At 37.2% G+C, this 17,389-nt stretch overlaps 1 protein-coding gene across 1 annotated transcript; it reads right to left on the bottom strand.

Annotated features, from left to right (window-relative positions):
• Positions 1 to 758: 758 nt before the first annotated feature.
• XKR9 (XK related 9) lies at positions 759 to 10,423 on the bottom strand. Its single transcript, XM_036379004.2, has 3 exons — positions 10,149 to 10,423; positions 2,531 to 2,754; positions 759 to 1,402 (listed from the first exon to the last, which is right to left on the bottom strand). The coding sequence occupies exons 1-3, from the start codon at positions 10,421 to 10,423 to the stop codon at positions 759 to 761; spliced, it is 1,143 nt and encodes a 380-aa protein (XP_036234897.2).
• Positions 10,424 to 17,389: the final 6,966 nt, after the last annotated feature.

Below are 17,389 nucleotides of genomic sequence, written 5' to 3'. Positions count from 1 at the left end.
ATGCAAGGCTCCTGTTGCCATCCATAAATCACTCAGGCTGCTATTATAACCCAGAACAAGCTGGCATCACCCCTAAATACAGAAGATTGTGTGAAAGATTACCAGAACAAAAACAACAAAGAAGTCATTAGAACACCTAGATGATAAAATGCTTGAAAACATCTCCCCAAATTTCCTTGTGGCAAGACAATGATTGAGCCATAAATCAAAGCTATTCTTCTTCAGGGAGAAGGCAGTACAGTGTGCTAACATGAAGGACTGCAGCTCTTACAGTAATGGGGAGAAGCAGAAGACTGATCACTGCCCTCAGTTATTTTAAATGCACTCTTCTTTCCTTCCAGCAAGAAGAAAAAAAAAAAAAGAAAAGAAAAAGAGCCTTGTTTTTAACAGAATCAACATAAGTTAATAGAATACGGGTTTAATGCTATATTTCATTTAATTAACTCTTAGTTTTTCCTATGTTACATTTGCATTGCTAAAAAACTGTGAATTGTGTTGGATGAATAGATTAAATCATTTCTTTGACAAACTAACTTTCACCAGCACGTGTTCATGTTACAGAGTCTTTGTATTGTGGAAAACAAATAGTTATTCAAAGTCACTATGTACTCCTCAGTGATGATACATATGTAACAATGACAGAGAAACACACTGTCCAGCAAGAATTTGCTATTAAGGACACAAAAATAACCAAACCAAAAAAAACCAACCAACCAACCAACCAAACAAACAAAAAACTAAAAACAAACCTGTAATTTTCATTGCATTAAGAAATTCTGAAATCTACCAGTTTTCACTCTAACTTTTTGCCCTGCCACTCCATCCATTTCATCTGAATATGCCTGTGGTGTGCAATAAGAAGTGGGATGAAAATGGCTGTAATAAACAACAAGAAAAATAATACCTAACACCAGACACAAAATAGTTAATATGCTTACAATTGTAAAACATATTTCTTTGATAATGGAAGGTTTCCAGAACATGTATACAAACAAAATACATAGAGTCACTACAGTGTGAGTAGCATAATAAATATAAAGGCAAACTTTTGTTCTTCTCCCCTTTATGTTAAAAAATGAAAAAATTAGGATGATTCCAACTACAGTTCTGTACAGATATTCCATCTTCTTAGACTTGCAAAATGTTGTATGCTGTTTCAAAGTCCAAGTGAAGCCACAGATCCAAAGAAATATCAGCAAAATTACTGAAATTCTGACACTGAGTAGAGTAATCAATGAAATACTGAGTATCCAAGAAGTGATGGTAAGCAATTTATAGAAGAGATACACGAACTTGGAAAGCACATGAAATTCATCTTTGTCAGGCAGAGATTTTCGTAGTGATATCTGATAATCAACCATTGATAAGGAGATACCACAAAAAGACATCATAATGGCAGCATCTAAACAAAACACAAGGAAAAATGTTACATCAGAGAAAAAGGTACACTATTTTACACTATGATTGCTGGATGAAGTTTTAGAAAATGTCATGCTTTCCTAACACTATCTTTAACCCAGTTTTATATTTACTCTCTGCTCAAAAGCAAGTCACCCTAATTTTAAGGCTCACTTTAGTTACTTAAATCTAGGTATCTGATGCTGTTTGGTACACTTATGTTATCCTGCCCAGCCCCTGGTCCTTAATGGCCTTGTCTAAGTTGCATGTCATATCTGCCATCTCCATACACAGTGACTTAGAAATTCCCAAAGTATTGCAAATAGACCCTAACAATTTAAGTTTCAGCAACCAATATATGTGAGTCTGCTGTGTCTAAAATGTAGAAATCTATAACTAAGACTTGATCCTTCACATGTTCATATCCAAGATGAGATTTGCCTGATCTTTTTCCATGAGTAAATTTTGACTCCATGGACTTTGAAGGATCACTAGACATTAATGCAAGTATCCCATTTGATTAGATCAGTTCCAACCCTGAAAAAGTCAATGTCCTGCCAATAATTCTGCTAGTCTTAGAGCTGGAAATGGTACAGCTGCTGTCTTGCTTCTGAGAGCTGAACCAGTATCTCTTCACCATGTTGCCTTCTACAATACTGACATATCCTCAGATTTAATTTTGACTCTGTCCCTCACCTGTAACATGGGTAATGGTAGTGACAGCTTGCAGGGCTGCTTTAATTACATTACTGACTTTCAAATGCCTAGGTAGCAGTTTTAAAAGAATCTGTAATTAAAATCACACGTATCAAACTGCTCTGCAAATTACATGCTAATTGCATTTAAGAGCTTATTTTCAAGAGATGCATCATTATGGTTTTATTAGATATTATGACTTTTATATTTATGATGCATAGTATTTATATATGACTTTTCATTTTTATAGTGAAATCTTCCTTCTCATTGATTCAGCAGAATAGACCATCTACTAGACAGAAATTCTAACTAAATGCAGAGTAATAATACAGTGGAATACATGTTTTCCAAGGTATGTTAAAAATGTTATCCAGTCATGAGTTATATTTTTAGGTAAGATACTCAACTTGTAACAGAAGTAAAAAGACAGACTTACATTGATAGAAATGAGTTTTGCCATGTTCCATGAGAATGTAAATCTGAAGAAAAAGTTGTGGTGTGGTCTCAAGAAAAGCCTTGAACACCCTGAGCATGTTAATATCAGTCACTGCATCAATAGCTTGTTTTTGAATGAAGTTGGAAGGGTCTGTTTCTGATGCACCTCTGCTACTTGTTTGTTTAAATGCAGCTTGACAGCCATATTTCAAAGCAAACCAATACCTATTTTAAAAAGGACACTTGATTAGACAGCACTTTTTAGAAGACCAACTCAACAAAATTTTACAGCCTGACAGCTTTTTCCATCTTCTACTCAGATAAAATTTTGTCTGATATCTGTCTGGTCTCAGGGATATCAGAGAATCATTTAAGCCCAGCAATATCATGCAATAAGAAAACTAATAAAACAGAATGAGACTTTTCTAAATAAAGAATACAAGTTCAATTTTGTTAGGTTCTTATTTCTTTAAATTACTGCCTTTCTGAAAATTCACTTGGCATCTCTCCTCAGTCTCTCTTTGAGATACTCATTCACTTTCTTTATATTCTTTGCAGGGTATTAATGAATATCCAGCTGTGAACTTCCACATCTATGTAAGTAGAATATAGATCCAAAGCCCCAAGGATAATACCTGATGAATTGCAAACATAAAACAGACTTTTAAGAAAATCTACTACATGGTTACTTTCTAAATAACCAGGAAGACTTCTATTTCAGTAAACACTGAAATCAAGTTTTACCTTTTTTTTTTTTTTATCTTTGTGTCATAGTCATAGTTTTATATAGGTAACAGTAACAGGCAGATACACTGCCTGTTGATACACTATCAAATGAGATATTTATTACATACATGATGATGTAGGATAGAGAAATCTAGTCTTGCTATGACAGCAGAGGTCCTGAGATATGGAGAGATAGGATACAGTGTAGAAAAGCACATGCCTAGGATGATAAGGGATGGCTTGAAAAAAGGGATAAGAATGAAAAAATATGTGTGTAACAATTTTAACTGTATCATTATTATTATCATTATTACTATTATTATTACAGAAGATTTTTTATGTACAGAAGAATTCTTTCTTTTTCTGTAATAAATAGATCTAGACTATTAATGATTCTTGGAATCAACTGTTAGAATTCCATTTATACTAAGTTCTTGGCTTTATAGGTATATAAATCTATGTGTTTGTCCATAAACAGGATTTTTATCATAGCAGCCTTCAGACATCACTTCCAAGCCTATTTCTGTCTATTTAGTTCCCAGATGTTTTCAGCTTCTAAGATTCTTCTCCAATGAACTCATTTTGACTATAACCAGCAGGCAAGGACAGCCTAAGGAGTCCCTTTTGAAGAAAACTCACTGTTATTCAGACAATTTTTCTAGCCTTGCAAAGACTACTAGAGTCTTTCCTCATCAAAAGAGAAGCTTATTCAGTAAATAAATTATGACAGCTGCATCGTTCATTTGGATCTATTTTCTTGAGAAACTAAGCAGAACACCACAGGCCAACACCTGCTTATCTTAGACAGTTATACAAGACCGCTAATACACAAGCTGAGGAAGGCAAGGTCCTGTGCCTTAACTTGCCTCCTACTTACATCCCCTAAGACAGCATCTGAGATAACTTAAGGATTCCTGCTGAAGTGCAGCTTTCTAATTCCCTGGCCATCCACAGGATCGCACACACCACGAGCCTGATGAAAGCCGTGCCTTGCATTTACCGTACACAGAGAACAGAGGGCAGCAGATCACCAGCCAGCCAGATCTCACAGGATCGTCTCCTCGCAATGTAACACTGGAGCCCAGGACTCGTCTCCTTACTAAGGGAGCTAGAAAGAATCCCTGGCTCTTTCAGAGGTTAAAAGTTTGACACCTTTATCACCTTTAAAGACCAAATCCTTTGACCACAGGGAAGGCAGTGTAGGGCCCTCTTCCACAACCACAAGCAAGACAGCCAGGATTGTCAGTTCCTGGGTTAAGGGCATGCTAGAGGATTCATGACTTATTCCCTGGTATGTTAAGGTATATTGACCATACAAGTGAGAATTGCAACAATAGGAGTAGGTGTGGAACAGCTTTGTTACTACTCAAGAGCCTTTCCTTTTCTCCTTGCAGAGATTCATAGACTGCACTCCTGCCACTCAGTCCATGAGCTGGCTCTGGATCCATTATTTACTCCCAAAGGAAACTAATTTTTATTTTCATGGTTTTGTGTATTTACCTTACTGTTCCCTGAATAATCACTCATAAGCAAAGAACTGAACTGTTTTGCAAGGCATCTAAAGCTTTTTTTCTGTTTATAAAACAATTAGTATTCTAAAACATCTGGTTCTTGCATCTGAGATGCAAAAGGAAGGTTGGCAATGTTTTCAAGAAAAAACAATTGGGTAGACTGCTAGTCTACTGCTGCTAGTTGTCCATGGACTCACCCACCAGAGCAGCAGGAAGTGGAAACCAGCTGCACAAATTTTGAGCTGCAAAGCTCATAGCCAAGATGGCAGGTGATGTGCAAGGCAAGAAATATCCTAAAAGGAATATTTCAGCTGGATGCATACCTGAAATCACTTGTCAGATTTCAAAGTACATTCCTTCTGAGCACTGTATATTAGGTTTATATTGTTACAAGATGGTATGCTATGTATTTGTCACTAGTTGTAGCAGTTTTGGTTCGGCCACTCCTGACTTTGAACACTTTATAGAATACTTTTTTTTTCCTAGTAAACTCCAAATACCTCTACTGCTCTTTGATTATGTATTAAGCAGGGTGGCCTTCTCTGAGCTCCACATGCTTATGTCACTTACTGTAAGTTCACGGCAACAACTTTTCATATTTTAAGAGTATTTTGTACTTATACTGTCATTCTCATCTGTCCCTTTGGCATGTAATATGACCTTTTAGGAAGGGCTCATAGCCAGCTTTTAGACCTGGTGTTGATGTACTTTCCTAGCCTAGGGCAAAGTTCAGTCCATACTAAAGGATAGGTCAAGTTTAAATTTTCTCCTTTATCATGACCACAGCTAAACCCTGTGCCTGCTCTGAAACTATTATAGCTATAGTTCCTCTAATCTATTTTCCTATAATATATCTATTGCTATAGAAGTTCTGGGCTTCAATATTCATTGAAGCAAAAAGTCTTTTAAAAAGGTACTACAACTGTAACAAAAATACATTAATAAAAAGTATTGGATTAGTTATGTATTTTAGATAGAGGTACATCCTAAATGGAATGTGAAATGGTTATGTCAATAATACAGACAAATGCAGGTTTACCATTTACTTTTTCTCCCTATAAATTCATCAAAGAGAATATGTTTTTTGTTATTTCAAGGTATATAAGCTACTTAGAAGCCAACAGAGTAAAAAACCTACAATTTCTTTACAACTGGAATTGTCATATGGTAAAGACAATGGTAAAGAATTAACAGTGTTTCTAAATATCATTCACTTTGACAGGAGGAAAAAAAAGGGTTTCTGCCTTTGTAGTGTTGCTTTGTAGAGAACACAGATGACAGGGCTCCTACTTGTTATTAACACTCATGGAAACACAGCTCCACTGTCTCTCTGTTCTTGAGATGTTCCTAGATATTCAACATCATTTCACAAGTGAAGAAGTTTGATGCTGTAAAATTAGGAAGGCTTTGTCTCTGGCTGGGAATTCACAGGGGTGACAGCTATTTTGTTTGTTGCTTCACAGCCTTCACATGTGACAAGCAAGCGACCTTGCCAATGTTTCCATATCACATGCTTCCCCTCCAATTTCCACTGACTTTGTAACACAATCCCAGCATTATACTACACATCCCATCTCATCAAACTACACTGATAAATATTTGGATGCCATTTAGAAATTCGTATAGGCAGGGTGTGAGTGGCCTGGCAATAATGATTGTCCTGTCAAAATTCTGGTCATGTAGTCACAGCTTTCAGCATTGTACAAATCCTTATCAAAGGAAGATTACTCTCTGCTGCATGTTAAATTTCACCTTCTAAGTATCAAAATACTTGGATTAAACCCATGAAATTAATGCAACTAAGTCAATACATAGGTCAGTAAATTTATATCAAGAAAATGTGATCAAACACAGAGCAGAATCACAGAATCCTTTCGTTTGGAAAAGATCTTTAATATCATTAAGAACAACTACCGCTCTAGCACTATCAAGTCCACCACTAAACCATGTGCCAAAGTGCCACATCTACCTTTTAAATATCTCCAGAGATGGAGACTCACCCACTTCCTTGGGCACCTGTCCCAATGCAATGAAGAAAATTTCCCTAATATCCAATCCAAACTTTCCCAGTGCAAGTTGGGGCCATTTCCTCTCATCCTGTCACTTGTTCTTTAAAAGGAATGACTCACCCCCACCTGACGACAGCCTGCTTTCACTTGTAGAGAGCAGTAAGAATTTGACACAAGGTGTTGGGTAACTTAACCTCAGTGACATCTCCTAGCCAGATGACTCAACATCCTTGTTATTGTTCAGCTCCACCTGCAGAGCCTCATACCAGTTATGCCAGGGCTCCTGTGAAGGTGGGGTAGTCACAGAGGAGACGCCCCTGCTGCACTCGGGCAGGAACTTGTTGCCATTGCCCCCTAGCCTTAAGTCACTGTGCTCAGCCAGGTAAAGAGTGGATAGGGAATCATCCATCTCATGCATCCTGCCTGCCTGCCTGCCTGCCTGCCTGGGGGCAGTCTGAGGAAAGGCAAAGTGTCATTCTAGCAGTCTGCATGGGTGTCTCTCTCCTCAGCCTACTCACCTCCTCCTAGAGCTCTGTCACTAAGCAGAGGGGTTCCTTTTCCAGAGTGCATCTCCCACAGGTGTGCTCACTGCTGCCAGCTGGTACTGCTTCAGAACAGGGCCCACCCTGCAGCCCATCTCACTGCATTTTAGAAATAGTAATGAAATAACCCCAGGTTCAGCAAAGCACTTGCATTTACTCTGATGTCACATGGATCTAGAATTAATTTTTACAAATAAGCAAAAAAATCTTTTTCTTCTGCTTCTATTCAAAGTTGCAGGGCATTCTGAGCTGGGCATTTAAGCATCAAGAAGTGCAACAGCAGATGCCAGTATCAGAGTGGCTGCTGCCTATGTAACCTATTCTGACAGCAAAGGTTATGAATTGCTGATGTTTAGTCTCCCACAGGTGTGTCCTAGGCTGACAAAGCACACTGCTACACATCAGACAGCTCCAGAATTCACATGGTGCCCTAAGGAAATGTCCCATTTCCCCACATTCCATGGCAGTGTTATTGTCTTAATGTTGTCTGCTATGTCACAACTGTTCTCAATTCTACAAACATCTGTGTGAGCCATTTAAATGGGTCAGCCTGAATATAATTTTAATCAACATAGTTAAAGTCTACACTTTTAACTTAATTTTGTCTCCTTATGAAAGCATACTCTTTCATATGAAATATAATTGCAGGTATGCACTCTTTCCAACAAAAGAAACTAAAGCCTTCTTAGAAAAGAAATATTTTTAATTTTGTTTGCCTCTGATTTTATATATATTGTATATATGTATTTACATCTATATATAGCAATATTATTTTCATATTTATTACTTAGCATTGTCAGTGTTAGCAAAACCAAATTGATTCCCATTGTTCTTTGCACAGTACAAACCTCCAGTTTCCAAAGGGTACTAGTTTGTAAGTCACCAGTTCCAGTATCTAAAGGGAGCCTAGAAAAAAGCTGAAGAAGGACTTTGTACAAGAGCATGGAGTGATACGACAAGAGGGAATGGCTTCAAACTGAAGGACAGTAGCCTAAGACAAGCTATCAGGATGAAACTCTCTCCTGTTAGGGTGGTGATGCACAGGTTTCCCAGAAAAGCTGTGGATGCCCCATCCCTGGAAGTGCTCAAGGCCATGTTGAATGGGGCTTTGATCAACCTGGTCAAGTAGAAGGTATCTCAAGAAGAGATACCTTCTTGATCTTCAACCCCCCCCCCATGGCAGGGGGGTTGGAATGAGTTGATTTTTGAGGTCCCTTCCAAACCAAACCATTCTAGGAATCTAAGGTCAAAGATGGAGCAGGAAGTGTAAAAGGAGATGAAAGGAGGAAGAAGGAAAGAAAAGAAAGAAAGAAAGAAAGAAAGAAAGAAAAGAAAGAAAGAAAGAAAGAAAGAAAGAAAGAAAGAAAGAAAGAAAGAAAGAAAGAAAGAAAGAAAGAAAGAAAGAAAGAAAGAAAGAAAGAAAGAAAGAAAGAAAGAAAGAAAGAAAGAAAGAAAGAAAGAAAGAAAGAAAGGAAAGAAAGAAAGAAAGAAAGAAAGAAAGAAAGAAAGAAAGAAAGAAAGAAAGAAAGAAAGAAAGAAAGAAAGAAAGAAAGAAAGAAAGAAAGAAAGAAAGAAAGAAAGAAAGAAAGAAAGAAAGAAAGAAAGGAAAAAAGATAATTTGATAAGGTTTATTCACATCTTATAATTTCAAGCCTGCAGAGTTCACTGACCAAATCTTATTTAAAGGCTAAGCCTTCATTTTCCTCTTTGAATGAAGAATATGGGTTTCTGCCCCAAAGGACCTTCTGGAGAATCTCACCTTAACAAGTGTCACCTGACTTGACAGAATCTATTTTTATCCATTTACTGCACAGATAAACCTGAGAGAATCATTGTCTGAATTAACTACATAAATTAGATGACTAAGAGGGAGGACAGGACGAAGTTGTACCTTGATACACCTAAGGAAAATACATATAATAAAAGTATGTAATAGTTAATCACAAAGGTACAAGCCCAGATGCCAGCTTGCTGTTACCAGCTTATACTTTACAGTATGCATTACCACACTGCTGAATTGTGAGGGGTGGCTGAAAGAACTTTGTAACTTATGCATAACATCTTGGAAATTTTCCAAGCATAAGTAGCAGCACTGCAGAAAATATCATTTGTGCAATAGAGAACAAGCAACCAAGTTGACAACACTGTCAAAGGACAAAATAATGTTTACTAGATAATAAGGCACTCAGAAAATATGGAGCTAATTCTGGGAAAGAAGATTCAGAATTATAGAAATTCATGGTAAGAGATATTCATTGGAAAGGGTATGAGTTCAGGTAAATCCAAGAGTTTTGTGGATTGCATTAGAGTCAAGATAATCCACTAAGCAAACAAAGTTTCCTATCACCATTAAGTCAGTCCCTGAGGGAATACTGCTGCAAATATCCTTACTAACTATTCAGCTATTCATTTCTCTTCTGAATCTTGGTGAGTTTTCCACATATGGTTAGACACTCAGGTTGAAACATTACTTCTTCAGCTGTCTCAGATGCTTACTGTGCATAACATCACTTTGAAAACTCGTATTTATCAGTTATGACAGTAGTACATTTCAAAGCAATAATTTTTATTATTGCTCATCAAATGTCTGATTAATCAAACCAAGTAGGGTTGTGACTGATAAAAATCATTACTTACAGGTATATGGAAGAAGAACTACATGTCCATCAAAACCTGATAAAATTTACCACAAAAAGCCATTTGTTCTCATGGAGCAGTAATTGTTAAGGCCAGAATTACTCTTGTCCCTGAAGCCATACTAAGCACTTCTTAATAACTGTCCTAAAGCACCATGATTTCTCAATTTAAAATAAATGTTTAAATGTGCTTACCTTATAAAAATTCCACAATGAAAGAGATGAAGTAGAAAAACCAGTTTCAGCTTCCCAGTATCAGTACCTTCCCAGTCGTTTTTAAACCACTTATAACTAAATACCTGAGTTATTATTGATGAAAGACCTCTAAAACACATAATCAATATACTCCAGGAATACTGTCCTTGACAGAAATATCTACTAGCTACCCAGAAATCCACTACAATATCAACTACATAAATTATCATTCCACCAACTAAAAAAAAGAAATTCTGCTTAGTAAATTTCATCATGTGTGAAACTGCCACTGTTGTCATTCTCTCCTCACTTAATGTAAAGGAATCTAAATGCTTTCCTACAATGGAGTCTTTTTCCTGACAATACCACCTTCTCATATTGCTTCATACAAAGGAAAGCTGGGTTATCCATTTTTATTATAGCAAAGAGACTTGCATTTTTCCATGCTCTTGATTTAAATATTAATTTAACTTCTAAAATACACATCTATTCTGGAAAAGATAAATGTAAATTGTCTTTTTAATTGATGGAGTCATTCTTCAATTACTGATTCCTAAAAAGAAGAAGAAAAAAAAGAAGATTAGCAGTAACAATATCTTCATCATTTAAAGTATCCTACAGCAATTCTCATGACCATTTGAACAGGCAAGTACAAAATGGAGAATGTGCTGAGATACTGGTGAACAATCAGCCCAAGAGAGCTGCATTTCTGAACCTGCTGAGGTCACCCATTCTCCCAAACAGTGACTCTCCACTCAAACAGCGGTTGAGATAATTCCTAAGAGTTGTAAAACACTAAGAAACAAGTGTTTAAAAGCAGCTTATGGAAAAAAGATTGATTCCTTCCCAGAACTTTCTAAATTTCTGAACTCTTCTCCTTTATTGTGCACAGCACAAAGTGTTGAGAAAACTTTGTCTTGAGCACACACCATGGTATCAGAATAAACATCATTTGGCAGCTTCCAACTGTGTCACTGCATTTGTGCACATATGTCCAGTGCTTTTATCATTCCTGCTTGGTTTTCTACATGCAGTAGGAAAGTGCTAAATAAGATTGCAGCTCTCCTGTAAAGAGGCTTGTAAGGAGCCAGACCTGGACCAGTGTATACCTCTTTGAAAAATGTCTTCTGAGCTGCGTGTAGCCACATATAGATGATTTAACCACACAGCTCACTGCAAATATAATTAATTTGTAGTCAGAACTACATTTTACATTGCTCAACACGGAAAGGGTTCTTGTGACCTCTTGGGTAGTCCCTATATGTCTTTCTTCTGTAGATCTGTGGTATTTGACAGGTGAAACAGAAAAGCTACAAGGCCATACATTCTTTTTCTCATTCACCGCTGCAAAGCTATGAACTTAGAGTTACAAAGTCCCTTTACTTCATTTACATATCTTAGGAAAAAGCTGCTGGCAGCAAATGCAAAGGATGGGATGCAGGACATGCCAAGGCTGGGCTGGTGCCAGTGCCAAACAGCTGCAGACAATACATGGGGAACAGCTGCACCAGGGAACTTGGAGCAGGGAAAGGGCATGTGGAGGCAGGTCCCTTTGGATTTTGTGAATTCAGGCACACTGCCACAGAGGAATGAAATGAGATAATTGGTTAATAACTCATAAACAGAGGTAATGACTGTTCTTTCCTTGGGTTGACAGGGCTCATCTTCACTGTGACCTAGGTACAAACCTAAAAAAGAGAACTTAAGTTCTTCATTTCCTAATGAAGACAAGTGGGAACATAACAGCCTGAAAAGGTGATGAGTATATGGATTACTTTCTTGGATCTAGGCCTTAGCTATTTCTAGCCTCTCATTCTATCTCCTACTTAGGTTTCATGTCCTGGTCCAGAAGAGGTCAGAAAGCTCAGGCGATCTTGCAGCTGGGATAGCTGGAATCCTTTCACTGTTCTTTCCTATTCTCTCCAGTAAAATCCCACTAATCTCCTGCAAATCACTAATGCAATTTATATCCAATTCACAGTTAGATTCTGGGAAGTGGACTTCAGTACAAAGTCCATTATAAATTGAACTCTGTGTTTACAAACACAAAAAAACAAGTTAACCATGAGCCAGCAATGTCTCTGTATGGCCAAGAAGGCAAATGGCATTGGGGAGTGCACTATGACCAGTGTGGCCAGCAGGTCAAGAGTGGCTATTCTCTCCCTCTACTCTGCCCTGGTCAGGCTGCATCTGGGATACTGTGTCCAGTTCTGAGATCCCCAGTTCAACAAAGACAAGGAATTACTGGAGAGGGTCCAGCAGAGGGTTACAAAGATATTTGGGAGACTGGAACATCTCTCTCGTGAGGACAGGCTGAGGGAGCTGGTTCTGCTCAAGATGGAGAAGAGACTACTGAGAGGAGATCATATCAATGAACACAAAATCTTAAGGCCAGGTGTCAAGAAGATGGGGCCAGACTCTTTGCAGTGATGCCCAGCAACGGGACACTGGGCAATGGGCACAAACCTAAACACAGGGAGCTGCATCTGAACATGAGAAAAAACTTCACTTTGAGGGTGACACAGCACTGGAACAGGCTGCCCAGTTGTGGAGTCTCCTTCTCTGGAGATATTCAAAACCTGTCTGGATGCAATCCTGTGCAACCTGTTACAGGTGCACCTGCTTTAGCAAGGGGTTTAGATTAGACAATCTTCAGAGGTCCCTTCCAACTCCAGCTGGTTTGTGACTGAATTTCTTATGTCTGAAAATTTGTGTATGAACCAACTTAAAAGTTTATTACTAGGGTTCATTCAAGAAAATTCCAAAGGAAACAGTATTTACTCTATATGACAACAAGTCATTCTGCAACTTGAGTACCACCTTTGTCAAGCTGTATCTATGGTTTTTAGAACAGATTAAAAACAAAACCAAACATTAAACAAAACAAAACAAGTTCCCTGTTTGACTGTTACAGGAAGCACAACAGTAACAGGTTAGTCAATACCTGGATTCAAACAGAAAGTTCTTTGGAAGACAATTTATGGCCAAATCAGGCAAGATACCAAGGTTCACATTTAATGACTAATACTGTATGAGACGTTCAAGTGGCAAGGAGTAGCCTCTGCTCTTGCACCTGAAATGAGTAAGAAAGATAACAGGATTCCTCCCTCTAATTGCAGCCTCCCTATCCTTTTTTATATAAGCACTTCACAAAGAGGAATATGAGAAAGGAAGTTTTACAGGCAGACTCCTCTGAAATAACAGCATGAAGAGAAGCTGTGAGCCAGGGGATTTCTACTCCTGACAAGCCTACTGTCCAAACTACTGTCATGTCAGCAGTCTGCAGACCTGTCTGGACATCTTGGTGCTATTTGAAGCCATCAGGTTAACTGAGATAAATGAAGAGCCACACATTATCAAGCATGTCAGCTTGCTCACTGTCTCACAATTATTTTGAATAAGGATTCCAGTCCTTAAAGAGCCTTGGAACAGCTGAGAAGACAGAAGGCATATATTTTGCTCATGGCAACCTAAAAAATAATTCTACCCAAGACTCACAAATCTGTATGTGACTCACAAATCACAAATGTCCATTGTCTTAATTCCAAATCCAAGCACCAACACCTGCTCACAGGTGCACATGAAATCACTGTTGAAGATCCCAGCCTTTAATAGCCCTACATTTTATGCATGATAGTACTCCAAAGAGCACCATGGTCTCAGTACCAGGTGGGGTTCAATTAAGTGCCACAGGAGAGAGTGTCTTGTATCAATCAGAATCAAATTGTCCCCAGTGTTATTAAACACATGATATCTAACATGACAGGGTCAGGAAGATTAACTGTCAGTCAACATAAATATAAGTCCCCTCTAAAAACTAACATACTGAATCAATTTGTGATACAGAATCTTTTTGTGATAAAACAGAAACAATAAAATTGGATTAGAAAGGCTTCAGGTCTCACTACATATTTAAAATTCTATTTTAAAATGCAGTTACCTTAAAAATGGCCATGGATAGAGGTCTTTTTCACTTCAAAAACTGTAGATTTCCATATTCATGGCTTTCCCATCCATACCTTTACAAGACTTGCAATCTAAGGAAATGAAAAGGCTTGCTGATATAACACAAAGTGAAACTCAAATCATATGGAAACCATGTGACACAGTTAATGATTTGCTATCTGTCCTTCTAATGATTGTGCTATAAAAATTGTATTCTAAAAGTTTTATATAGAAGTCCCTGTTAATAATAAATACTAACTTTAACAGATTATAAATTTCTCTTCAATAAAATAATTTAACAATTTACTTCCTCAAAGTGAAAAACAAAAGTACCACTTTGCCCCTGTATGTTTCTGCATGTGTGTATTCATTTTCAAATTTAGACTTTAGTTCATTGGACCTGTTGAGCAAAAGTCAATAGATATTTCTAGAAACACAAATGTGTGTGTGTGTGATTATCTTGTGATTATCTTATGCATATGTTTGCTTATATATATATATTCATTCATTTATTTGTACATACATGCATATATCCCAAAGATCTATACAAAAAGTACAATTTTTTTGGCTATAATTAAAAACTGTTGTACAATGTACTTAAAAAAAAATCCCTTCCATGCAATGATGCATGAAGAGACTGAATGTGAATAAGGACAGGTGATTAAATTTATTTTCCTCTGTAAAACTACAAGTGTTTGCAAGAGTCTGCTCCAGCTGAGCTGTTGTTACTCAACGTGAAATTTTTTTATGCAGGTTTAAAACAGCTGCAGAGTACAAGGCACAGGTGTGATCCTGCCTCTGTGACTGTGCTGCATAGGATGATGCTTACCTTCAGTGTGTAGCTTTTCTACCTCTTAGGACAGGAGGTACAATCCTCAGTGTCTTCATAAGAAACATGATATCAACCTTTGTAATTTTTGTGTGCCTTCCTGCTTCTCCCTTCTTACACTTTAGAAATATCCTAGTCCTAAACAGGCCTTGCACTGCTTGAAAGACCATTAAGTCAGCCAAATCTCAAACTCACTGCTACGACCTGTGTTATAATAAAAAAATTACAAAACTCTATGGCACAGAGGGAGGGGCAAAGTTTGCGTGCTGGATTCCTGGAGTGTAAATCAAGCAACCTACAAGATAAATTACTGGCTGGATGATTTATTTGTTTTCTGGTTAGACTTGGCATCAAAGCAAGCACAATTCTAAATCGTGACAAATCTCCTATGGTATTTGGTATATATCCTTTTATTTGCTTCCAAATGTAGTAGGAAGGACCCTTAAAGTATTTATAGGCATTGATGAGGCTTCTTTTCTCCAGACTGGACAGTACCAGCTCTTTCAGCCTTTCCTTATTATGGAAATGTCCCAGGCCCTTCATCATACCCCCAAATCATATCCCACAAACCTGCTGATGTGACTATTTTACATTCTCTACACAGTGTTGCCCCTCCATGCAGGAATCTTGCAGCCCATGGCCTTTCTCTCTGCAAAATCTGCTTCACTTCTTTTTAGTTTAAGGTCTTTTTACTTATCTCTGTACCAGATAAAAAGAATAAAAATATAATGAAACAGAAAGGAAAATTCTGCAAGTAAAAAATCATCTCTAGATATTCATGCACCAATGGCTATGAAGATAAGTCTCTCAAGACATTTTCTATCTGCTATTCACTTAATTATGACTAATTATTGCAGAATTACATGCTTGTGCTATTCTATTAAGCTATTACACAGCCACAGTGGAGAGGCATTTATCCTCAACATTTACACTTAAAATATGGAAAAAAAGCCAAGTGCCAATACTCAAAGACTCCTTGAGTGCTACAAATTTGAAGCTTGCTAGATTTTCAGAAATAACAGTCTGTGTCTTGTGTATCTCATAGTTGTTACAAAATTAATCATTGTATATCACCAACAATCTAATTTTAGGTTTATTTATTATTATTTAGGAAACTCAGCTGGTTTTGGTTTTTTTACTGGTAGCTTACCTGCTTCAGAACATTTTTCCCCTCAAAAATTTAACAATGCAAAACAGAGAACCAAAGGAACTTCGGGGGTATACATTCATCTTTCCTGTACCACATCAGAGCATAATAGCAGGACTTTCACTACATGCCTATTAACCTCCGTATTATAAGAGAAACAACAGATTTTTTAAACAATGGGCTTGTGCAGGAAATGGAGATGATCAAAGAACCTGTACTTCGTTCTCCAAAGGTACCATTGCTGCCACCTACAGATAAAACAAATTCACAGCTCCTGCATGACACCAGAAAATGCTTTACTACAGGACAGCAAGATTAGTAACAAGTATTCCCTGGAGAACAAGTCTACAGCTCCCCAAACATTTCTTAATTTAAGGGGGGGGAAACAAAAAAGGTCTTGTCATGTTAAAAATAATGCTACCTAACTGAATTATCAATAACATATAAAATAATATAATTTTGGAAACCCTCTCTAAACATTCAAAATTTTCTTAAAAATAGAAAACCATTTAAATATACAAATTGGCTTAGGTAGTAGCTTTTTCTAATGACCAAACTAAACTTTACCTGAAGACTGAAAATAGGTTGAATGTACTAATAGCCATACAAATATGCTACAAAAATAGCATAAGAGGGTACCTCAGGATTAGGTAAATTCAGGTCTAGTCACAGTGTCTTACAAAAGAGCATACAGGCAAATTATATGGGGAGAGACTAGAATATTGTGTGTAGAGTTTTCTTGATTATTTCAACAACATCTGTGCATGCATAGAAGCATCTTTCCTTCGACCTGAAACATCCCTTCTGTTGTCTGTAGTTCATGCTTTAATAAGCATGAAAATAAAAAACTAAATGTAATGGGTTTATATCTCAAATAAGTAAATGGTATCTCAAATAAGTAAAGATTTTTCAGATAAATCAAGGAAATTGCTTGGAGGCCTAAATATACTGATTATCAGCATCAGTGGTACAGTTCCTAACTGTGGTTTTATATTGCTATGATCACCTTATAACAGGTACCATATGAGATTCTATGTAAGTATAAAACCATCAGATAATATTTGAAGTTCTAATATTAGCAAACTTATGTCACCTGCAGTAATATCACCTGGTTTTATTTCAGGTTTATTCTTCATTTATATGTGGTTTAAGGAGAGAACAAGTCTGCCCTATTTTCTTTAACAATGTCACTTGAAAGGCAATTAAACAGGGGTTTCAGAGGAGACCCTGCAAAGTCAAGCAGGTAAATCTCAGCACCTTGCAGGATCTACAATGAATGCTGCTTACAAACACTTGGATTTCTACTTGGATGACAGTGAC

This window comes from Molothrus ater, chromosome 1 (genome assembly GCF_012460135.2).
Source record: "Molothrus ater isolate BHLD 08-10-18 breed brown headed cowbird chromosome 1, BPBGC_Mater_1.1, whole genome shotgun sequence".
Lineage (NCBI taxonomy): Eukaryota > Metazoa > Chordata > Aves > Passeriformes > Icteridae > Molothrus > Molothrus ater.
The sequence above is the reverse complement of the archived record's forward strand: the minus strand, read 5'-3'. Positions and strand labels throughout refer to the sequence as shown.